This window comes from Varanus komodoensis, unplaced genomic scaffold (genome assembly GCF_004798865.1).
Source record: "Varanus komodoensis strain SLA01 unplaced genomic scaffold, ASM479886v1 scaffold2, whole genome shotgun sequence".
Taxonomy (NCBI): Eukaryota; Metazoa; Chordata; class Lepidosauria; order Squamata; family Varanidae; genus Varanus; species Varanus komodoensis.
Window position 1 is genome coordinate 13,628,842 of NW_025335568.1, and position 21,027 is coordinate 13,649,868.

At 42.9% G+C, this 21,027-nt stretch overlaps 1 protein-coding gene across 1 annotated transcript in view; it reads right to left on the minus strand.

Moving 5' to 3' along the window:
• Window positions 1-888: 888 nt before the first annotated feature.
• The window catches only part of LOC123022830 (broad substrate specificity ATP-binding cassette transporter ABCG2-like), a 28,210-nt gene continuing 8,071 nt past the window's right edge, over window positions 889-21,027 (minus strand). Inside the window, exons 8-17 of the mRNA XM_044428902.1 lie at window positions 20,758-20,909; window positions 18,786-18,893; window positions 16,369-16,601; window positions 13,764-13,846; window positions 11,116-11,205; window positions 9,157-9,281; window positions 7,589-7,743; window positions 3,635-3,724; window positions 1,945-2,039; window positions 889-1,137 (exon numbers count right to left, since the gene is read on the minus strand). Coding sequence (XP_044284837.1) covers window positions 990-1,137; window positions 1,945-2,039; window positions 3,635-3,724; window positions 7,589-7,743; window positions 9,157-9,281; window positions 11,116-11,205; window positions 13,764-13,846; window positions 16,369-16,601; window positions 18,786-18,893; window positions 20,758-20,909 — 1,279 coding nt within the window. The 3' untranslated portion in view covers window positions 889-989. The remainder of the gene's footprint in view (window positions 1,138-1,944; window positions 2,040-3,634; window positions 3,725-7,588; window positions 7,744-9,156; window positions 9,282-11,115; window positions 11,206-13,763; window positions 13,847-16,368; window positions 16,602-18,785; window positions 18,894-20,757; window positions 20,910-21,027) is intronic.

Genomic DNA, 21,027 nt, shown 5'->3' on the forward strand with positions numbered 1-21,027 from the left:
AAGACCCAACTTTGATCTTTCTATACCAACCACGAGGAGGAGGACTAGGCCTTTGGAGTCCCAGGTCTGAGATCTCTGAGACAGGACTCCAAATAATCCAGTGGCCTACCGGACAATGTCAGGAGGCCACAGGATTGCTGCTTAAATCTGGTGAAGAGTTAATGCTGTCAATATGTCTGTGTCACACACAGCAGACCTGCAGACTGGGTGGTTTTCCATGGTTATTTAATCATGCAGTAATTACCCTCTACGGGTGCATTCTTGGGGTTTATGATTTCCACTTCTAATCTGCTGCCATTAGTACATAATATGCAAAGTTTTACTTGTTTTCAAGGAAATCCATTTTTGAAGACAGGCTCTTAGGCCTGCTTTTTCACAAGCATCAGATGAGGTGCTATAAGTGTTTGCAGGTAGGGTTTTGCAAGATTGGATGCTACTCAAATTTTGTTTTAAAGAAGCTATATCTTACACATAGAAAACTAGCATGCCAACTTGAGAAGGGCTCAAGTTTTCTACCTCATTTGCTGCTTGTGAGGACAAGTTCTTAACATGATGTGGTTCATGTCTTTAGCCCTTGTGTGGCTGATTTCCTTTTTAAAAAAAATCTGATACTGGCCCTAGAACACCCCCACCCCACCCTGCTATTTGTAACGAAAGGAAAGCTCCCATTGCAAACAGTTGGTGCTAACAGCAGGACAAAAGGTTAAACACAGCTACACACGTGCTATAATCCTGATCCAACTTGCCCCCATGTAGCACCAGCTTAAAAAAAAATCAGCCACACAAGAGTTAAATACATGAACAATGTCATCTAATTTGGCCTGCGGACTGAAGACAGTAACTGTATGACAAGTGCAATTTAATAAAAATGACCAAAATGAACATGGATGAATCAGCAAGATATTTAATGAGCTGCATGTTTTACAAATATTGCATGTTTACTATAAAAGAATGGTGCAGTCTTGGGTACAAAGATCTACCGCACTTGCTTAAGTGAACTTTTTTAGAAATCTCAGTTTTAGGTATGCAATTGTGAGGAAAGTGATTGTCATGCATATAAGCGCAACGTAATTCTGCCACATGCTCCAAGGAGTCACACTGATGCCTTGCATTCTCAAATACTCTTCTCCAGTGCATCTAACAAATACAGGTTAAAAGTTAGTCAAACCTATATTGGAAATACAGCATCCTTAATTTACCTGCTTTCATCCTTTGCTGTGAATGCTGCTCCTGAGTATAATTCAAAAGAATGACAATTAGAGAGGAAGTTTATGAAAGTAATCCGCATCATCCGTGTGCAGACTGAGGGACCATCCTAATTCTCTGCAGAGTACACAGTATGGTCAGGTTCAGTGAGGACTTCCTTCTCCATCCTTTTGCTCCTAACTCTGTGACCACATTATCCCTTTTATCTCTTATAGATGATTTATCAACTTATTTTATGCTATAGATATCCCAATATTATGCCAAGATTGTGGCTTCCCATCCCCATTACTGCTAATAAACAAGGAGGAATAGATCTAGGAGAAAGGTGTTTTTTTTTTTTTTTAAGCCATAGTAGACTCCACCGAGGAAGGGGCACACAGCCTTCAAAAACTGAAAAAGTTTTTTAAAAGGTTCATTAAGTGAGAAGGTAGGATGGGGGCATTTGCCTTACTGATATTAGCCCTCCTTGTTAGGACTGGACTGGTTAATTAACAGCAGAGGATGGAGGCTTCAGAGGAGCTGAGGTTTGCTCTCTAATTTTATAAATGGTCTCAAAAGGGAGAAAGCTCCATATCTGATCGCCAGTAATTATTTCAATTACTTTTATATTAAGAAACATAGGGAAATGGTCCTGCTCAACGGAGCAGATCAGGCCCAAAAGTGCCATTAAATAGGCCCAGGTCTTTTGTTTTTAGCTTTCTGTATATTGCAAACGCTTCCAATGTGATCAGTGCTTACATTGTAAATGGACTAGGTGTGATGCATGTTATGTTGATTCCTTCTGTGGTATCCTTGCAAAACTTGAGCCCAGTAAATTCATTGATTTGCAAAGCCTTTGAAGACAGACAGACAGACAGACAAACAACTGAGTTACTTGCTTATATTATCTGAGAAGTCTTCGATATTGTCACACCTATGAAAGAGGGCAAAATGATAGGACCAGTGTGTGTTTTTAAGGCTTAAGAAACATTATAAATATTACTTCTCAATATCCAGAATTCCAGGCAGTCCCCAAACAAAAAAACATGGACCTCACATATTAACTGGTTTCCTGTACTGTACAGGAAAGAATAAATGGAGGAAAGATGTAAATGTGAAGCTTGCTCATTGTCTTGCAATGTAGATTTGGGCAATCTCTGAGAAGTAGGGTAGACAGGAAAACCTGGAAAAGGCGGCAGGGCTTCTGCACGTGTGGAACAAAACCATTAAAGGTGTTGGAGCCCTCTTTTTCCCTCTGACTAACCCTACTGAAATACTGACAGGAATTCATTCTGATGCCTTGGCAGTATATATCAAGGACAGGTACTGCTGTTCCTGCTTGAAAAATGCTACTGGGGCATGTGGTATAACAACCATCCAGTTCAAACACAGCAAAAACCTTTGAAAGATCAAATCCTATTCAACTTCCTTTCAGCTTTTGCGTGCAGGTGGATAGTCACCCACCTCAGTTCTTTTATATCATCAGTGCAGTTTTCAGATTTATACTCTCCTAAGCTGGAGCTCTGGGGTGAAAATAAATACATTATAATAAATAAATCTATAAAGGAATACTCAGTTTTAATAATACAAATATATGGGATGAGCTCTTTTTCCAAGGGCACCACAGTGCAGTTTACAGTCTAAACCACTAGGTGTCAATGCTACATAATAGGCACAAGTGTTGAATGTTTTTCTAATTATGTCAGGGAAGCCCTGCGCTTTCTTGGAAGCTTCTCTGGCATTCTGCAAGGAGAACGTAATGGCAGAGAATTGTTGATGAGTTTCCCTGGAAAGTGATTGGCCCACAGCTACCCATCATCCCCTAAATTATGCAGAGTTAGGTGTGTCTTCTGAGACAGGAGTGGTCCAGATGTTTTAGACTTGGATTTCCGCAAGTCCTTGCTAGTGTTGCCAATGGCCAGAGATGCTAGGTGCAGAATTCCAAAGCATACGCAGCCCTGTATTTTGCCCACTCATACTCCAGGGTTCACACAAAACCACCACTCCTATAGGCCCATCTGTGTTCCTAGAAACTCATGCAGTGTGCAAAGCATCCCTAAGCAGGTGTGCTGGGATTCCTTGGCAGAAAGGATAAAATTCTCCAAACACAGCCCTGCCATGCAGCAGGTTGGCACCAGATGGAGGGGAAATATGAAGCAGGACAAATGCTCACCTCTTCTAATGCAATAGCTTAAAGATCCAATGGCGCTTTCCTCGTTTGAATGGGTACATGCACTTGTAAATGGATACTTATATAGATATTTGGTCTACCTTTGCTCACATTTATGTATAAATCTTAGCTGAATTTTCATATAAATTCAGACACTTGTTTTATATGTATGCAATGAAACTGACACATTCAAATATATGTAGTTGCTATTGGTTCCTTTTTATAGCTGTTTGGTTGAATTTTCATAAGAAAAATTAATTGAAAAAAGTGTAAACTTACATTCAGGCCATAGCGAGGGATACTGAAGTACTTCAGCCACAACAACCAAGAGGAAACTGTTGTGATATTTACCAACAAGCCCGAGAAAACCTGCAAGCAAAGGAGAAAATGCAGGGGAAAGGATGGATGATGCAGGACAGGATTGTGTTCAGAGCCTTCAAGAAATTCACAGATTCTGAAATTTATGTTCAGAATCCATTGGCACCAGTAATGTAAATACATAAATACAGTGGGTTTTTGTTTTGTTTTTCACTGAAAAGCAGAATTTCTAAAGTTCTTATTTCTTGGAATGAGCAGGATCTCCCTGTTATCATTAAAGCTTGCACTTTCCAAATTCAGCAAATTGAATACCTGTTTTTATTGCCTTTGGCCCCCATGCCTACAATGCTTAAATGCCACAAAATGCAACTATGAATTTTCTACATGGCAACCATGTGCAGGCTACCAACAGAGATATCAGTGTTGGAAACCCAGGTGTATTTGTGATCAGAAGCAGATAATAAATTACTGTTGGGATTAAGGGTGCAATTTTATGCATGTTTAGACAGAAGAATGCAATACACTTCAAGTATTTCCCAGCCAGCATGGCTAGCTAGGGAATGCTGGAGCTGTAGGCCTTTCTGTGTTTAAAGGTGTTAAGATTGTACTATAAAACACTTTCAGATGGAGTTCTGCCTTCATGAATGGAAATTTATGGAGTGTCCCCAAAGGCATCATCTTCAACTTGCAATCCTACTGTGTTTTCCCACCACTTCTATTTCTTTTCCTTTCCACAAAACAACTATTAAGAAAAGATGAATTAGTGACATGTAGCCTTAAAGACTAGCAAGTTTATTATGGCATGAGCTTCTGCGGACTGCAGTCCACTTCATCAGAGGCACCAAGCATAAGTTCCAGGTAGATATATTCCAGTTGCATCTATGTATACCCCAACTAGTCAAGACAAGATGCTTATCTGCAAGTATAGTTCTTTGAGTGACCGTCTGTTGTTTGACACACAAGGGCTTTGCAACTCCATTTTGAGAAACTTCTATAGCTGAGATATTTCTGAAGGAACTTTCTCCCACCATCCCACTGTACAGTTCCTAGCAAATTTCTGCTCATTCACTCAGTTCCTTGAAGAGGATATTGTAGTCTCAGAACTAAGGTAAATCTTCCCTATCTACATCAGACTTGATCACCACTTGAAAAACTGCAAGGACAGGTAACTAACTGGTCTTTCTTCTTTATGGGATCCATGCATCACACAGATGGGCAAGTAGAAAGCTGATTTACCAGAAGCCACCTGGAGTCTTTACTGCAAAGGAGAAGCTAGGACTGGGTGAAGGAAGAACATTCAGGCCATAGTGCTGAATGAATGTAGACAACCTCAGTCAGGTTGCAGAACAGTGCAAGTCAGGGAGTGCGACTCCCCTATCAAACGTGGCCAACATTGCTACTGCAGGAATAGGATGAAGATGAACTGGGCAGAGAATCTGAGACCAGTCACCTTATATACCACTCAGTCACCTTGATGACTCATGAGGGGAAGCATTATGTCAAGACTGTGAGGTCCTTCTGTTTCCTGCAGTAACTGATGGACAGAGTAACTGATTCTGTCTTTGTCATCTGAAAAGCTAATGCCAGGTGAATGTCCCAAGTGTAGATGGTTGAATCAAATAAGGCTGATGGGGAAGAAAAGAATGCTGGCAAGACAATGGCCTGGCTGGGAAGGAATTTTGACACAACTCTAGGAAGGAAGCTGGTGTCAGGCCAGAGAGCCATCTTACCTCTATGAAAAAGAAGGTAATCAGGTCACAAAATTTGCCAGAGTAACAGCAACCAAAAATACTGCTCTGATGTAAGGCATTCCCAGTCCAATTGTCTATCTCAGTAAGGGAACAGAGGTGTGAATTGGCACTGATTACACTCCTGATGTCTAGGAGCAAGACTACTCTTTACTGACCCCACTGAGGTGATGGGAGTCATCCTCCATCCCATTTCACCCTCCAACATTGACAGAATCAGAATTGGGTTCTGCACTGGGAGTGATACTGCCATCAATATCAGACATTGTGATACTGATGGAGGAGCAGGAAGTTTGATCAGAAGCAGGGATAACGGTGTGTTCCATACTGAATCTGCCAACTTTTTGGAGCTTCTGTTTTTCTTCTTCTTAGCATAGTAAGATGGCACAGTTGATGATTATGAAACTCTGGCCATTTCTGCTCGCCAGCAAAAGTGTGATCAGCTGCCCTAGCATGGGTGGGCCTTACCCGCTCAGAGATGCTGCTTGTCTCAGTGTCTGGGTGAGACTAGGGGTGATGCCAAAGCAGACATGCCCTCAGCAGTCTTGGAGAAGGTTCACCCATAGTCTTCCTTGACTCTTCCACAGCCTTCTCCACAGGACAATGCACAGCTGGTCAGATCAGTTCTTCCAGGCTTGCTTCACGGGGGTCTCCCTCTCCCTCAGAACTAGTTTGCTCCCACAGTGAACACACTTCCAAAAAGGGGCCTGGAGGGCCATTTACCTGTTAGGCAATTGCTAGATTATGAAAACTAAACCAAAGGTAATCAAAGTCAATTATGAAGCATGATAGAAAGAAGGAAAGTGATGGGCATGGGGGGGGGCGGGCAGGGAGGAGAAGAAAAGTCATCTACCAGATAGACTAAACGCAAAGAATTTCCCCACCATGGCTTCTGCAATGGCAGTTGAAGGAGAACTGAGGAAGTAAGTGGTGATCCACTAGAGACAGGCACACTGGGCTGGTAGGGGAGGATGCCCACCAAAATTTCTCAGCTACTGAGCTCCATATAACTGCACAGCCCATACATTTGATGCACAAAGACCACAAAGAAGAACTTGTGATAATACATCGTGCATGAAGTAGACTGCAGTCCACAAAAGCTTATGCAGTACCCCAAGCCTCCATTGCTTTTTCTTAACTATAGGATCCAACACTGAAGTCAATGGCACATCGCAATAGTTTAATCATAGTCTGCACAGTAGTAGTGGCAGGGCTGGGGGCAGAGGGGGAATTAATTTTCCAAGCAACAATATATTGTTCTTTGCTGTAAAGTATTTCAAGGGGCAACTGAGAGCCAGTCGTTTATCGAAAACCTGCTCCTACCAGATGAAAACTTGTAAAAGTTGTTTGTGGATATGGATGTTGGACTCCCCGTGGAGAATGACTATAAGAGCTATCATGGAGACTACCTGCAATTGAAAATTGGCTCCATTTATTATAATCTAAAAAAATCTGGAGGGCAGCAGGTTGGATGCCTTGTATGCAGAAATGCAGATGTACGATCCTCCACACAGGAGGTGGGCTGATGGAGAAGAAACCCATCTACTGAAGATGAGGAGAAGGACGCCTGGGGGAACTGAACCATTCGTTACATCATAATGTGCAGATTAATACAGAAGGAAGAGACTACATTCATCTTAACACATACCTGCAGAATGGCGGTGATTACAAAAAATAGGTCATGTGTAGAGACAGGGGAAATATCATTCAAGATACCCAAGAATGTCCGAGGCAGTTCATAAGAGTATGCAGCGTGGCACCTGACTTTTCCCCAGTGGAAAATTATTTTAAATTGTAGAAAGCTACAATTCAGACAGGACACAACTGTTGGGGCCGGTGACTTTAGACTGGGCTTAGTGGCTTTATGGAGACTGTTCTTTAGCTAAGAGTTCGTTCCTTCAGTGACTTCCACAGGCAACCTCACTGCTGCACCGAGGCCCTGCCCAAACTGCTCAACTGGTTGGGGTGGCACCTGTACTCGCAGCCATTTCAAATCAGGCCTGCTCCTACCTGCATTGTTTCTTTCTCAATTCTCTTTGTGCTTCTCATCAAAGTGTGACGGAAACTGGGATGAAGGGTGACGCGCTGGAAACTGGCTTCTTATGGAGAAAATGGTTATAGATACCCTTTTCTAAAGTAAGGATGCAGAGAAAAGTCTAACACTCACAATCATAAAAACAAAGCAGATGTTTATAAACATGTTTGCAACGGATGTCACATCCTGTCCTGTTGCTATCGCCAGGGACATAGAACTCGCTGCGTAGGCGACTAATATAATAGTAATCATCATGATAAAAAAGGCTGCCGCAGTTGGCTTAAAACCTAAAACAGATAAGTAATTTCAGTATGCACAGATACGTTGTACAGAGTGTCAACATTTCTCCAGAGCAGAATTTAACACAACCCATCATAGGCATGCCTGTCTACTCAGAAGTAATCACTGTGGAATGCAATGGGAAACTTACTCCCATACAAGTGTGTATATATTTTTATATTTATTAGATTTTATACCCTGCCTTTTTTCTTACAAAGAACTCAATGCCGCTTATGTATTTCTCCTCCTCCTGCTCTCAGTCCTATTCCCACAACAACCCTGTGAGGTAGGTTGGGCCGAGAGTCTGTGACTGGCCCAAGGTCACCCAGTTGGCTCTGGGTCTGAGTAGGGACTAGATCCCAGATTGCCAAGGTCCCAGTCCCTCACTCTTAACCACAACACCACACTGGCTCTCTAGCAGCCTTTCCCAGTTTGGTACTTTCCAGATGTTTTGGACTTCAACTCCCAATAGCCCCAGTCAACATCTGAAGGGCAAGGAAAGACTGCTGCATAGGACTGCATCACTACTATCATGCTTTGGTTCCATTTGCCTGGGAAGAATACTGGGGTTTTGTGTCCTTATGGGCAAATTGAACGCACAATGAGGGCTTCTCCATCACTGTGCCCTCGGTTAAACTACAAAATTCCTCACTCCCAGCTGGCATGCAGGGCACCAGATTGGGAAGGCTGACCAACAGAACTGGCAAACATATCATGCACCAGTTATCTCAATAGCCAAATGCATAACCACTGACAGTCTTCCAACCAGCTGACTGGAAATGATGGGAGTTGTAGTCCAATGCAGGTTGGGAGGGTTTATTTATTTATTTATTTATTTATTTTTCAATTTATATCCTGCCTTTTTCCTACAACGGGCTCAAGGCAGCTTACATCATTCTCCTCCTCCATCTTATGTTATCGGCCCATATGCTCTGTCCTGGATCGAAAGCCATTTGCTTTTTTAAGTCAGGGTCAAAAAATAGGAGAAATAAAATTAATGTATGTTATATTCAGTAGCTTCATCATCAGTTTGGATCGGGGGAAAGGAGGGCTAAATCCAGCCCTGTGAACAGATGGTTGACCTCACACCATTTTCTACATAGAACACACAAGCGGGTGGCCTGGGCATTCACACCCACTAGCAGAATTTCTCCTGCTGAGGGTGCCAGCCAGCCTTTCTCCCAGATAATTTTAGAAACAGAAACTAAAAAGGCAATTAAAAGGGGGAGATCAGCGATGCCTCTGTGTCCTACAACTGTAATTCAAGCACTGGACCTCTTTATTGTACCTATTTTCTCTTTAACCTTTCACATAATTTACATTTAAAGAGTTTCAGCAGACCAGAGATAAGGAAAATAGTAGCCCTGCTATCTAGTTTGAGTGATGGGGGAAAGGAGAAAGAGCTTGGGTAGAATACTTGCCTATAGTGAAATAATTTAAGCAGGTGAGAATGATGCCTGGCAAAGTCCTCATGGGCATCATGTCGGCTATTATCTTCGAGAAGAAATATGCAGACACTCTGTAGTAGCCACTTATGTATTCATGTCTGCAATGAAAAACAATTGCACATATTCAGAATCTGCCTGATCCAGAACTGAAGCTGCCAACGGCCGTGGTTTCCACATTGCCACCGGGGCTTCCTCCAATGCTCATGACAGTGAGTGAGAAACACAGTGTTACTCTGAGGAACACAGGCCTAATTCCTCAGATCCATCAAGAATGCTTGAACAATTCTGGCCTCCACACCTCTAAAGGACTGCAATGGGATTGGAAAGGGTGCAGAAGAAGGTAACTAAAATGATCAGGGGGCTGAAGCAGCTCCCTTGTGAGGGGAGGGCAAAACGTCTGTGGCTGATTAACTTGGGAAAAAGGGAAGATGCTCCCCTCCCTCCATAATATCGGAACCCAGTGGGTTTACCCCAGAAAGCTGATTGGTGGGATCCACAGAATCATAGCATAGTCAAGTTGGAAGGGGCCTGGAAGGTCATCGGGTCCAACCCCCTGCTGTTGCCCCCTGCTCACTCAGATGACTGTCCAGTTTCCCCGTGAATGTCTCCAGTGTGGGAGAGCCCACCACCTCGCTAGGCAGCTGGTTCCACTGTCATGTTGCTCTCGCATTAAGGAAACTTTTCCTGAAATCTAACCCAAATCTGGGTTGTTGCAACTTGAGTTGGTATTAGTGAGAAGAAATCTTGACCTTTGAGGGATATCATGTCTCCCCTCAGTCATCTCAAGACTGAATGTGCCTGACTCTCTCAGTCTCTCCTCATTCGGCAGTGTTTCCAAGCTCTGGATCATTTTGGTTGCCCTTCTCTTTACCCTTTTTCGAATTCGTTCTGCGTATTTCTTAAATCTTGGTGCCCAGAACTGGAGAAAGTATTTTGGATGGGAGATCCAAAGGGAACCCTTCTTCACACAGCATGTAGTTACATTAAAGAATTCACTTCCTCGAGACATAGTAAAAGAAGGTAAAGTGTGTGGCTTTTGTAAAAGGATATTAAGGTCACAGATGAAAACCTGATCAATCGCTCCTGGCCACAGTGGATGCAGGCTTTCTCCAGTGCCAAAGGCCATCAGCCTCTCAGTGCCAGCTACTGGGATCCCAAGAGGACACTATCGCACATGTGTGCCCCCCCCCCCCCCCCCCCCCCCCGGTGTGACTGCTTTCTAACTTAAGGATATTCATGGAAGGGACTTTCCCTTCTCCTCTTTTCCCCAGCAAGCCCCTCCCACATTGTTCAGGAGAAATGACACTTTCCAGAAAGTCTTTGAGGGGGAGACAAGTAGGGAGGAAAGGGGAAACTTTCCTTCCAACCAATTCCTTAACATAGTTTAGGACCCAAGCCACAGGAAACTGCCTTAGAACCAGGTCAAGCAAGTTGCCTGCTGCAGTCTGAAGGACATCAGAGTCTGAGATTGCAGGGATATATCCCAGGTACACAGGGTCATAGGATTTTATTGTGTAATAATTGCCAGTGAGATAGCTAATGATCCTGTGATAAGCCACCATTCACCCAGATGAATCCAAAATGGATGCTTTCAGGTAAGGTAAAAATGTCAGCTCGTGCCACAATGGCACACAGCTGTGCAGTAGAATCCGAGGTGCTTATTTTCTGAACTTTCTGTAAACTGCCAAGGTTGGCTTCAGAAACGTGGCATAGAACTGCAATTAATTAATATATAAGGGGATACTCATGTGGACACTCTTGGACTGACAGTTAAAATGACAGGAATATGGGTACATCTATTAAGGACGCAATAACATGTATGTTCAAACAGAAAAAGGAGCCAGAGTTGGTTGCAGGACTTTTTCATGTCTAGAGGATCGAGCCTTGAAAGGAAAATATGCTTGGTTTTCCATTACATGCAGATTTACCTACATAAAGATCTTTTTTTCTGTGATAAAAAGTTCAACGGTCGTAATACTATTCAAACACTGATTGGTCGTCAAGAAGAACAAAGCGCCAACTCTGTAAGATTGCAAAAGAATTCCAAAATTAGCCAGTCAGGTTAAACATGGCCAGACATACTGCTAATAAAGCCGATTATGGTGGAATCATTTGGTAAGTTTTTCTTTTCCACCCCCACTAAAATGGAAGACTTGTGCAGGTGAAGGGATGCCCCAGGCAGGCTGGGAAGTTCTCCAGTGCTGGGAGGGAAACTGGTACCCTCCAGATGTTGTCCACCACAACCCTCCAGATGTTTTGTACAAGTGCACATGCTGGCTGGGGCAGACGGAAGTTGAAGTTCAGAAGATCTGGAGGGTACCAGATTGGGGTAGGCTGCCATAAGGTATAGAAAGCAAAACTAGCACCTGAAACTAACAGCGTGATTTGAAGGCTCTCTTTCTGCCAGTTATGCCCAAGTGGCTACCACACTTGCCAGGACATTGGTGTTCACTGAAGTGTGGTCAAGCATTGCACACAGGCCTCTCCACTGCACACACAGAACTACCACAAATATATTTTTCTGCAGCCGCTCAATAAAACATTTAGGATAATTTACAACAGAATAATCCACACCTGCCTGAAAGGTTATTTTGTTGTTCATACTAAGCAAACAGCGTTGAAAAGGAGCTCATAATAACAGTCCATAAAAATCCAGTGGGCTAAATAAAATTAAACCTACTGCCAGATAATACTATAAGTGCAAGCGTATACATGCCTAAGTTAGAAGTGAGCCCCATGACTGAGCTAACACAACATGGTAACCCGTCGGGGGTAATTGGCCCAGTCTCCTTCCTGCAGGGTGGTTTGTTTAGGGCAACAAGCCACCCTGGCAACCCATGGCTTGTTTTAGAGCTAGTTGAAGCCATGCTGGGTTGTCAGGCAACCAAACCCAGAACAGTCCCATCATGGATCACAGGAAGTGGGATGCAAGCCATATATGGAAGGTGCACCCCAGAGGGATGCGCCTGGCACTGAGTTTATATTCTTTTTGGTGCCAGGTTAAAACTATTGTATTTAATTGCTTTTTAAAAAACTAATATTTTATCGTTGAACAGTCACTCTCTTTGCTTTCGGTTTTTTGTCTTTATGTAATCTTTTATTGAATTTGTTATTTATACAGATCATTTCATTGTTTTTAATTGTATGTACTGTGAGCTGTCCTGAGATGCCAAGGCATATTGTGATGGCATACAAAAGTTTTAAAATAAAGAGAGAGAGAGAGAGACAGAGAGAGAGAGGGGAAGAAAGCGAGAAAAAAAGAGAGAAAGCATGAGCTGCATAATCTCCTTGCCACGTTGTTCCTTAGGGTTCCTTAGGGTCCTTCCTTAGGAGTCTGTTCCCCTAGGGTTTTTTTAGTATTAGTTCTCAGTGCTCTTTGCTCTTACCATACTCCCAAGGGTCTGTGTATTGTAGAAAGAGGAGATCTACATCCCACCCCTTCTTTTGCAGGGACTTAGGTTTGGCAGCTGACACGAAAAAGGGTTCTTTTAAAAAACCAATCTAGCACATTTCAACAGTCAGGGAAATATGCATGGATATGAATATCCATGGATTTTATCTGCTTCACAGTTGGCCAGGCAAGACTTCACAATTACAGCAGCTTTAAGTGCACACTTGTGCAAGACTGGGCCTTTAAAAAAAGTGGGGGGGGGGGCAATAAGCCAGTGGATGCTCACTCCAAAGTGCCTCTTGGGCATCAGTGGAGTGTCTGTCACTGGGAGCGGCATGTGGCTCCAGAAAAAACAAAGCAATAAACAAAAATGGAGTCACAGTCAAAGCAGGAAGGAAGAGAAGACATGCCCTGCCACGTAGAACCCTGGTACACCAGCTGGAGAGCCAAGGGGAAGGGGTCAGAGAACCTCCCATGGGAAGCCCAATCGTCTGCTGAGCACACCATGGGCTGTTCCAGGAACAATCCACACCCAAGGTGGGTGGCTGTTTTATAGGAACTTGCCCACTGTGCTCAGTGGTGCTGACTCCTACCATATTTCCCTGAAAATAAGACCAGGTCTTATATTAATTTTTTGCTCCAAAAGACACACTAGGGCTTATTTTCAGGTGATGTATTATTGTTTCATGTACAACAATCTGCATTTATTCACGTACAAAAATCTACATTTATTCAAATACAGTCATGTCATCTTCTTCTGGAACATCATCATAACTCTCAAACCCTGAATTGTGTTGCAACGGATGTACTAAATTCATCCGTCTGACGATCTTAACAGGGGCTTATTTTTTGGGGTAGGGCTTCTATTGCGAGCATCCTGAAAAATCATGCTAGGGCTTATTTTCCAGTTAGGTCTTATTTTCAGGGAAACAGGGTAGACAAGGGTGAAGGCCGAGATTATTTTCTTAAAAAGCAGGTGGATAAGAAGCATTTCATAGGGTGCCCACAAGTGGCACCAGGTATTTCTCCCTAAAGAGGGCAATCCAAGCTTGGAAACAGTCCCTCCCCCTGCCTCTTCGTCATAAACTGTACTAATCTGACCATTGGTTCTGCCCACTTTGAACCCTAATCCAAAGAGATGTTACGCATGTTGCAACCCCCTTTAAATCATATTCCAACATGTACTAACCTATTTTGAATGCCAGTGGCATCATTTTTAACTCCAGCAAAAACTGCTCCAACAAGCATTCCCAGAAAAGTGATAATAGCTATCTAGGAGGAAAAATATATATATGTCAAATTAACAGCACTCTATGTTGGACAAGGAAAGCTCTGGAAAACATGCAAACCCTGGCAAAGTATTATGGCAGTCTTCCCCAACATGGTGCCCTCCAAAGGGCCAATAGCCAGGCTGGCCAGAGGTGATGGGTGTTGCAGTCCAGCTAGGCTGGGGAAAGCCAGATTGTAGCTATGGTCTGTTCTACTCTTCTGCTTCTACTTTGGGGGGAATCTGTGAGGATGGAAGTCATGGGTCACTTCAGCCTAGACTGGATGACCTATAGCTGTGCTTTTCCATCCAACAGCCAAGGGGGCAGAAGAATGCACATTACAAGGTGCAGGTGCGCTGGAGGGATGCAACCGTGAGCCCTGACGTGTGTGAATTAGCCCAGGCCTCACAAGCAGGCTCCAGGGCCCTGCTCCAGTTCAAGCAACTGATGGCCAAGCTAGATTTGGGGGAAGCAACATGGCACACTGGGATTCCACGACTGGGATTTCCCAGGGTACTTTTCTTCTAGGAAAAAAGCAGCCCCGTGCAGGGTGGGAGGAGAGTAACAGATCAAGGCTCTGCGTGAGGGAGAGGGCATTTAGCCGTTTGCCCCTGCAGCGACTCCTCGCCTGCGCAGTACTGGGCCCCAAAGCACCAACAGACGAGCAAAGGGATTGTGGCGCCTACATTCTGCATTATCTATCTAGCTCTCCCTTCCAATTTAAGGGCATTCCTACACTAGAAACATATCCCAGTTTAAAACCAGTTCGACACACAGATTCTCTGAAACAAATTAGGGTTAGTTATTTTCCTTGTAAAACAACCTTTATTTGAAAACTGCTTCCCCCCCCCCCCCCCCCAAACAACAAGAATACCAACTTCTGAACTACTTTAACTTCAATATCCACAAGAGAAACTATAACAAGGTGTTGTAGATTTGTAAGCAGACTAAGTATCTTAACACAGGAAATGAATGAATGAAACTGTGCAACCTATTTGGGGTGGAGCACTGAGGGGAACTATAACAGATGGACAGAACAATCTTATTCATGTGCACTCAGAAGTAAATCCAACTGGGTTCAAGGAGTCCTCCCTTGAGCTTGTTGACAACAGCTTTAAGGACACTGATTAAAAATGGTATGCCATGCTTTCTTCAGAATAAGCAAAAGTGATGATAGTCACAGCCAAGAGGATGGTAACAGCCCGTTCAGCTGGGTTTAAGTAGGAGGGATTGCTTGAACTTTAACACTAGAAGCGCACTTGATACTTTGGTACCACAGTGCTAAAGGCCTGCCAAGAAGACCGAATGTCAGGGATAATTCTACGCTGAGCCAGTTGAAGTGGGAAACAAAGATCATATCAAGACCAATTTAAGAAGATTAGCTAAAAGGGATTAATGGAATGCGGGGCCTCTTTAAGAATGCATTCAAAATCCATCCCTAATGAGGTTAGGGAGATAGAAATGATTGTGAGAAAAAAGTCAGAACCATTAACCCGAGACGATTATAGGCTCTTAAAATGGTAATTCTTGTCACAAGGTCAAGCTTTTACAAAGCAATTACTGGGGATCCTCGTAGCATCAACATACACACACCGGCGCTTTTGACTTCACGGGCTCTCGCTAAGTATGGGCTTGCATTTTGAAGAATGCTCACAGGTCACGGAGAAAGAAGCAAGGAATGGTGTCACAGGAGGAAAGCATCCACAGTCCTGCAGAGAGTGGATGATGGAGAAGCAAGACACAACTGGGATGCACTTCTAACACACTCTTTAGTTCCTCAGTCCTTTGTTGCCTCAGTGGTCCATCCAGTCTTGGTCTCACCTTCAGCCCAGACGAGCCTTGGATGGTCCATTTCTTCCCTTCTAGCAAAGGATTTGCAGTGGCAGAGCTGCTGCTACATTCTTGCTGGAACCATGCATGATGGCTTAACCCACAACCTTCCAGATGTTCTGGTCCTCAACTCCCATCTTCCTTCATCATTGACAATGTTGACTAGGAAGGATGGGAGTTGTAGACCACAACATTTGGAAGGCCACAAATGGCTTACCCCTGCAGAACTGAATCTCAAAGCAGCAACAGAAGAGCAAGGGGTTAACAGACCCCACAACCTGCATTGTCTGCCCATTATATTTTCCTCTCCACTTTAAGAGCATATCTGCACTTTAAATCAATTCCAGCTTAAAACCAGTTTAACACGTTATAGATTCTCTGGAACAATCTTGGAAAATTGTAGTTACTCAGTGCACAGAAATATTTATTCGAGATTAACACCTCCCATGCATAGAATTCCTGAAGTTCCTTGAGTGACAACAAGAGCCAGTATTATATTTGTAGTGCTACTGTGTAACCCAAGCACACTACTTTGGGAAGGAAGAGAATATATAATGCTCATTCCATAACATAGCAAACATAGTTATTCCTATAACTATTTAAATTTAATGCATTTTCAAAAAAATGGGCCATATGACTTCTTAATAACATTAGAATTTTTCTATGATTTGTGAAAGAAAGCTGCATTTGCATTACCTGAGCTGTGGAATTTTGTGGGTTGCCTATCAAATTTTTAAACGTGCGTTTAGACACCCACTTGAGTTGATGAAAAAAGGGAGTGGTATATGGAATTGCTTTATAAGTTTCCTTCTTCCTTTTGTTTTGCAAAGACAACTCATCTAGTTCTGCTCTCAACGTCTTGTAGGAACTCGAGTTGGAAAACTTTTCAGCTAACTTTGTCGCAATGGACTCGCTTACTTGCTCAGGGCCTGTTTTGGATGACAAGGAAAAATTCAGATTATTCTATTCAAGTAAGTAATATATAAAAATTAGCTCAGCTTTGTTGACAGTTGGTGAGTTATCTTAGATGAGATGCAAATGAGGGCTTTCCAAAGCTTGACAGTGGAATCACTGAGCTGCCACTGAGCTTTGCTGCGGTTTCTGAAAAATGTGGTTTTGTAGGTTGTTATCATTGTTGTTGTTGTTATTTTATTTCTATATTGCCCAACAGCCAGTTATTTCAGGAATTTTCACTTTACGTCACATGAAACCCTGGGGCAAAATGACAACACGGCCAGCATCCTTTCAAGAGATGTCATGAATAAATTTCGGTAGGGCTAGTCCTGGACATCTCCTGGCAGTGCGTAGCCTAGATGTACTCCTGGACTCATTGAGACCATTTTAGTGTACTTGTGTTGCCATTCTTTTTCCAGGGCTGCATTTTACTTGAGCATGCCATTGATTAGACAAAGTCTGCTTCAAAACCAGTCTCGATTCCTATGCCTTGACTTGGACTTAGGAAAGTAATAAAAGGAAAAAGGGAGAATAAACTTTTGCCCTAGTACCAACACAGAGAGGTCTTCCTCAGTACATCTACAGAGTTATACATTTGGGAAGGCAGAGAAAACTGAAACAATGTGGAAGTTAATGGAAACACACCTTGCCTTCTTTAGTTATCCATCCCAAAAACCTCTGCACCTTCCTTATACTTGCACATTAAAAGAAAGAGGCAAACAAGCTGGAAAGGGTTCAGAGGAGAGCAGCAAGGATGATCCGGGGACTGGAAACAAAAGTCTGTGAGGAGAGATTGAAATAACTGGCCATGTTAAGCCTTGAGAAGAGAAGACTGAGGGGAAATATGAGGAAAGCCAGGCTCTCTTCTCAATTATTCCAGAGCGCAAGACACGAAAATAACAGATTTCAGTTACAGGAAACCAGATTCTAGCTAGATATCAGGGAAAAAATTCCTCACTGTCTGAGCGGTATGGCCATGGGACCAATGACCTAGGGAGGCAGTGGGATCTCACACCATGGAGGCATTCAAGATGCAACTGCACATACACCTGGCAGGGGTGGTTCAAATTGGTGTCCTGCACTAGCAGGGGGTTAGACCCGATGGTCTTTCTTGCCCCCTTCCAACTCTACTATTCTATGATTTTATGAAAACAAACACACTTCCCTGCAAAACAACTATCCAGCATATCCAGTAGGACCTTACTTCCCAATAAACAACTTTTCTATGTACAGAGAACTGTTAACGTAATGCAAAGGAGCACTTTAAAAAATGTGGCAGGACAGTCCATTCTATGTCCTTGGGACTTTATAACCTCGTTCCCTGACCATTCTGCTGCACACGCCTCTCACCCTGGTCTTGTGTCTCACTCAAGACTTGTCCACAGTGCACTGCAACTTCTTCTGATATTACAAAAGCCGAGAATGGAACCAGGCATGCGTGAGTTTAATAAGCACGCACTCACCATGCTTCTAGAGAGGTGTGCTTTTCGTGCCAAACTGAGTGTGGAAAGGAGGAAGCAAACCGTGCCCTCCTTCCTCACCTTACCTTCTATGCTGGAACTTTTTCAGCTGTTTTCACCAGTCCAGTTTGTTTCTTTTCTTGGAGCTGAGCCAGGAAAAACAGTGAAAGCATCCCAGTTTAGCAAGATAAGGGGGTAGGATTTAACAAACAAAAAAGTAAAAACCTTATTTTCTAAGTATATCCCAATGGGCAAGAAAAATTGTATTAAACCGGAAATGGATTTTTTCCATTTTTTTCAAAATTTCCAAAAAAATTTTCTTGATTTTTTCTTTTTTTCTAGAACCTCAAATTCTGCCAACCAGAGACTGATGAAAGGCGCATATGTTTAGAATTAAAGAATTCTGAGCCCCAGAATTTGTTCTGAACCATAGAACTAAGTGAAGCTCACACTCCTTCCACCCCCAAATCTCTTCTACTTTCTTAATTCCAGACATACAATTTAGGTGGGACAGAATCACTTTCATGCTGCTATTTTTAAGCAGTTGGTAATCCAATGTTCTTGATGACCTACTACAAATCTCCCAGAGATCTTTCTGCCTACCCGTTAAACATAAACACATCACATTTGGCACAGATAAATACACACTTGATTTCTTCAGCAAGTTATCTTTTGTCTGAGCATTTTGAGCATCCATACCTATACAAGTATCAATATAAGTTTTACTCATCACGACAGCAGTGGAATCCCCATTAATGATGTCCAGAAAAAAATCAGCAGGGTTGTTATACGGTTCACATACATAACCTGCAAAGTAAAGAGACCTGATTTGTACATACGCATAGTCTGCAAGTGAAGGTGAGTTATGGAAAACGCATGTAGACATACGTGTGTGTGAGAGTGTGTGTGTGTCTGTGATAGTGTTGTAGCTAGTGTTGGACTAGAACATGGGACATCCAGGTTCTAGTCTTCCCTATACCATGAAGCTCTCTGAGTAACTGGGCCAGTTGCTGACTCTCACCTTAATCTACCTCACAGTGTTGTTGTAAGATAAAATGGAGAAGAGGAAGAGGTTTATGTCAGCCTCCTTGAGTTTCTTGCAGGAAAAACAGGAACAAATATAGTAAGAAATATGGAATGAAATAAATGATAAGTTAGTAGAGATAATGCGGATCATCTACCAACTGGTCTGTTGTTTCTGTTGAGGGGTGAAGTCTGCTTCCCACCACCTTCACGCATCAAGCAACATACTTTCTCCCAAATACAATTTCTTTTTACCCTCTTCCCTGTGCTTTAGCAATGTCTGGCTGATTACAAAACACACGCGCACACAAGCCCCTTGCAAGAGTATTTCAAATGTGTGTACAAAACCTTATGTTTCCAGCATGAGAGACAGTATGATATAGTGGATAAAAATGTGGGACTGGGACGCAGGTGATCTGGATTCTAGTCCCTGCTCAACCATGGAGCCAACTGGGTGGCTTTGGGCCAGTCTCAGACTCTCAGTCCAACCTACCTCACAGGGTTGTTGTTGGAGGATAAGAATGAGAGCAGGAGAAGGAGGAGACTGATGCAAGCCACTCTGAGTTCTTTGCAAGAAAAAAGGCAGGATATAAGTCTAATAGATAAATAAATAACTACTATGACTTCAGGGTTTCTTCATGTGTAACTCTGCTCCTGTCAGAGGTCCATGAAGTCAAAAAAGACAGCCAATCAGCAATGTCTACAGCCAGACATGCTGGAAACGGGGGGTGCCGTTATATTCAGTCAGCAGGGGAGGCCATATGCTTGACTCTAATGGATTGTGTATGGTCCCACTGAGAGTCTGATCTCCCCTTTCCTACTGGGCTTTTCTGCACACATTAGAGATGCCAAAACTGGGAATCTCCATTTAAACTGAAGCTTCAAGCTCACATTTATACTTGAGACAAAGGCAAACTCCTTCCTTATATGCCATCATGCCCCTTAAGATCTGCAGGAGAAGCCCTGCTCTGGGAACCCTCTCTAAGAGAGGTAAAAAGTTAATCAACTCGGAGTAGGGCCTTCTCTGCAGTGGCGCCCAGACTCTGGAATGTACTTCCCAGAGAGGAACGCCTGGCGCCAACTTTATACCCTTTTCGGTGTCAGGCCAAAACCTTTTTATTTAAACAGTATTTTAAAATTTAACAACTTTTACCCTTCAGTCGTTCTGTTTGTTTTGTGATTTATTGTTTTGTTCTGTTTCTATTATTTATTAGAAATTGTTGTCTTAATTGTTCTTTCAAATATTGTAAGCCGTCCTGAGATTTTTGTATAATAGGATGGCATACAAAAGCTTTTAATAAACAAACAAACAAACTACAGACAGGAGAGAGCCTGGTGTTTTGAAAGGGGCTTGCCAAGGAAGTGCTGAAATGTCCTGCTGAACCAGCAGGTGACACACTAAAGAAGTTCTTTGGATCCCAAGCCACTGGGGCTTAAATGTGACATATATCCACAGAAGTTTGCGGGGGACAGATATCAGGCAGTGCCTGATTCAGACCCTACAAGGATGGGGGACCTGTATCCAAATGCATGTTTACTTGTCTTATCCTAAAATATTGGTTAAAGTGTCTTTCGATTCCTAATTTCTTACACAAGACTAGGGAAGCTCCATAACATACATAGCCAAATGCAGTGCATGAAAACTCACCGAGGCTTTTAAAGTACCTAAGGGTGTTATCAGCGGGGCCGTGGTACAGGAGCTTTCCATCAGCAAGCAGCGTCAGCGTGTCAAACAATTTGAAAATCGAGTACCGGGGCTGATGGATGGAAAAAATTATTGTTTTCCCTTGCAACGACATCCTGAATGCAACACAGGAAAAACAATTCACTGCTGAGAGCACAAATGCTCCGAACCATTCATTAGGCACATAAACATAACTTTAAAAAATAACACTGGGCTGCAACTTGTACTTTAAGC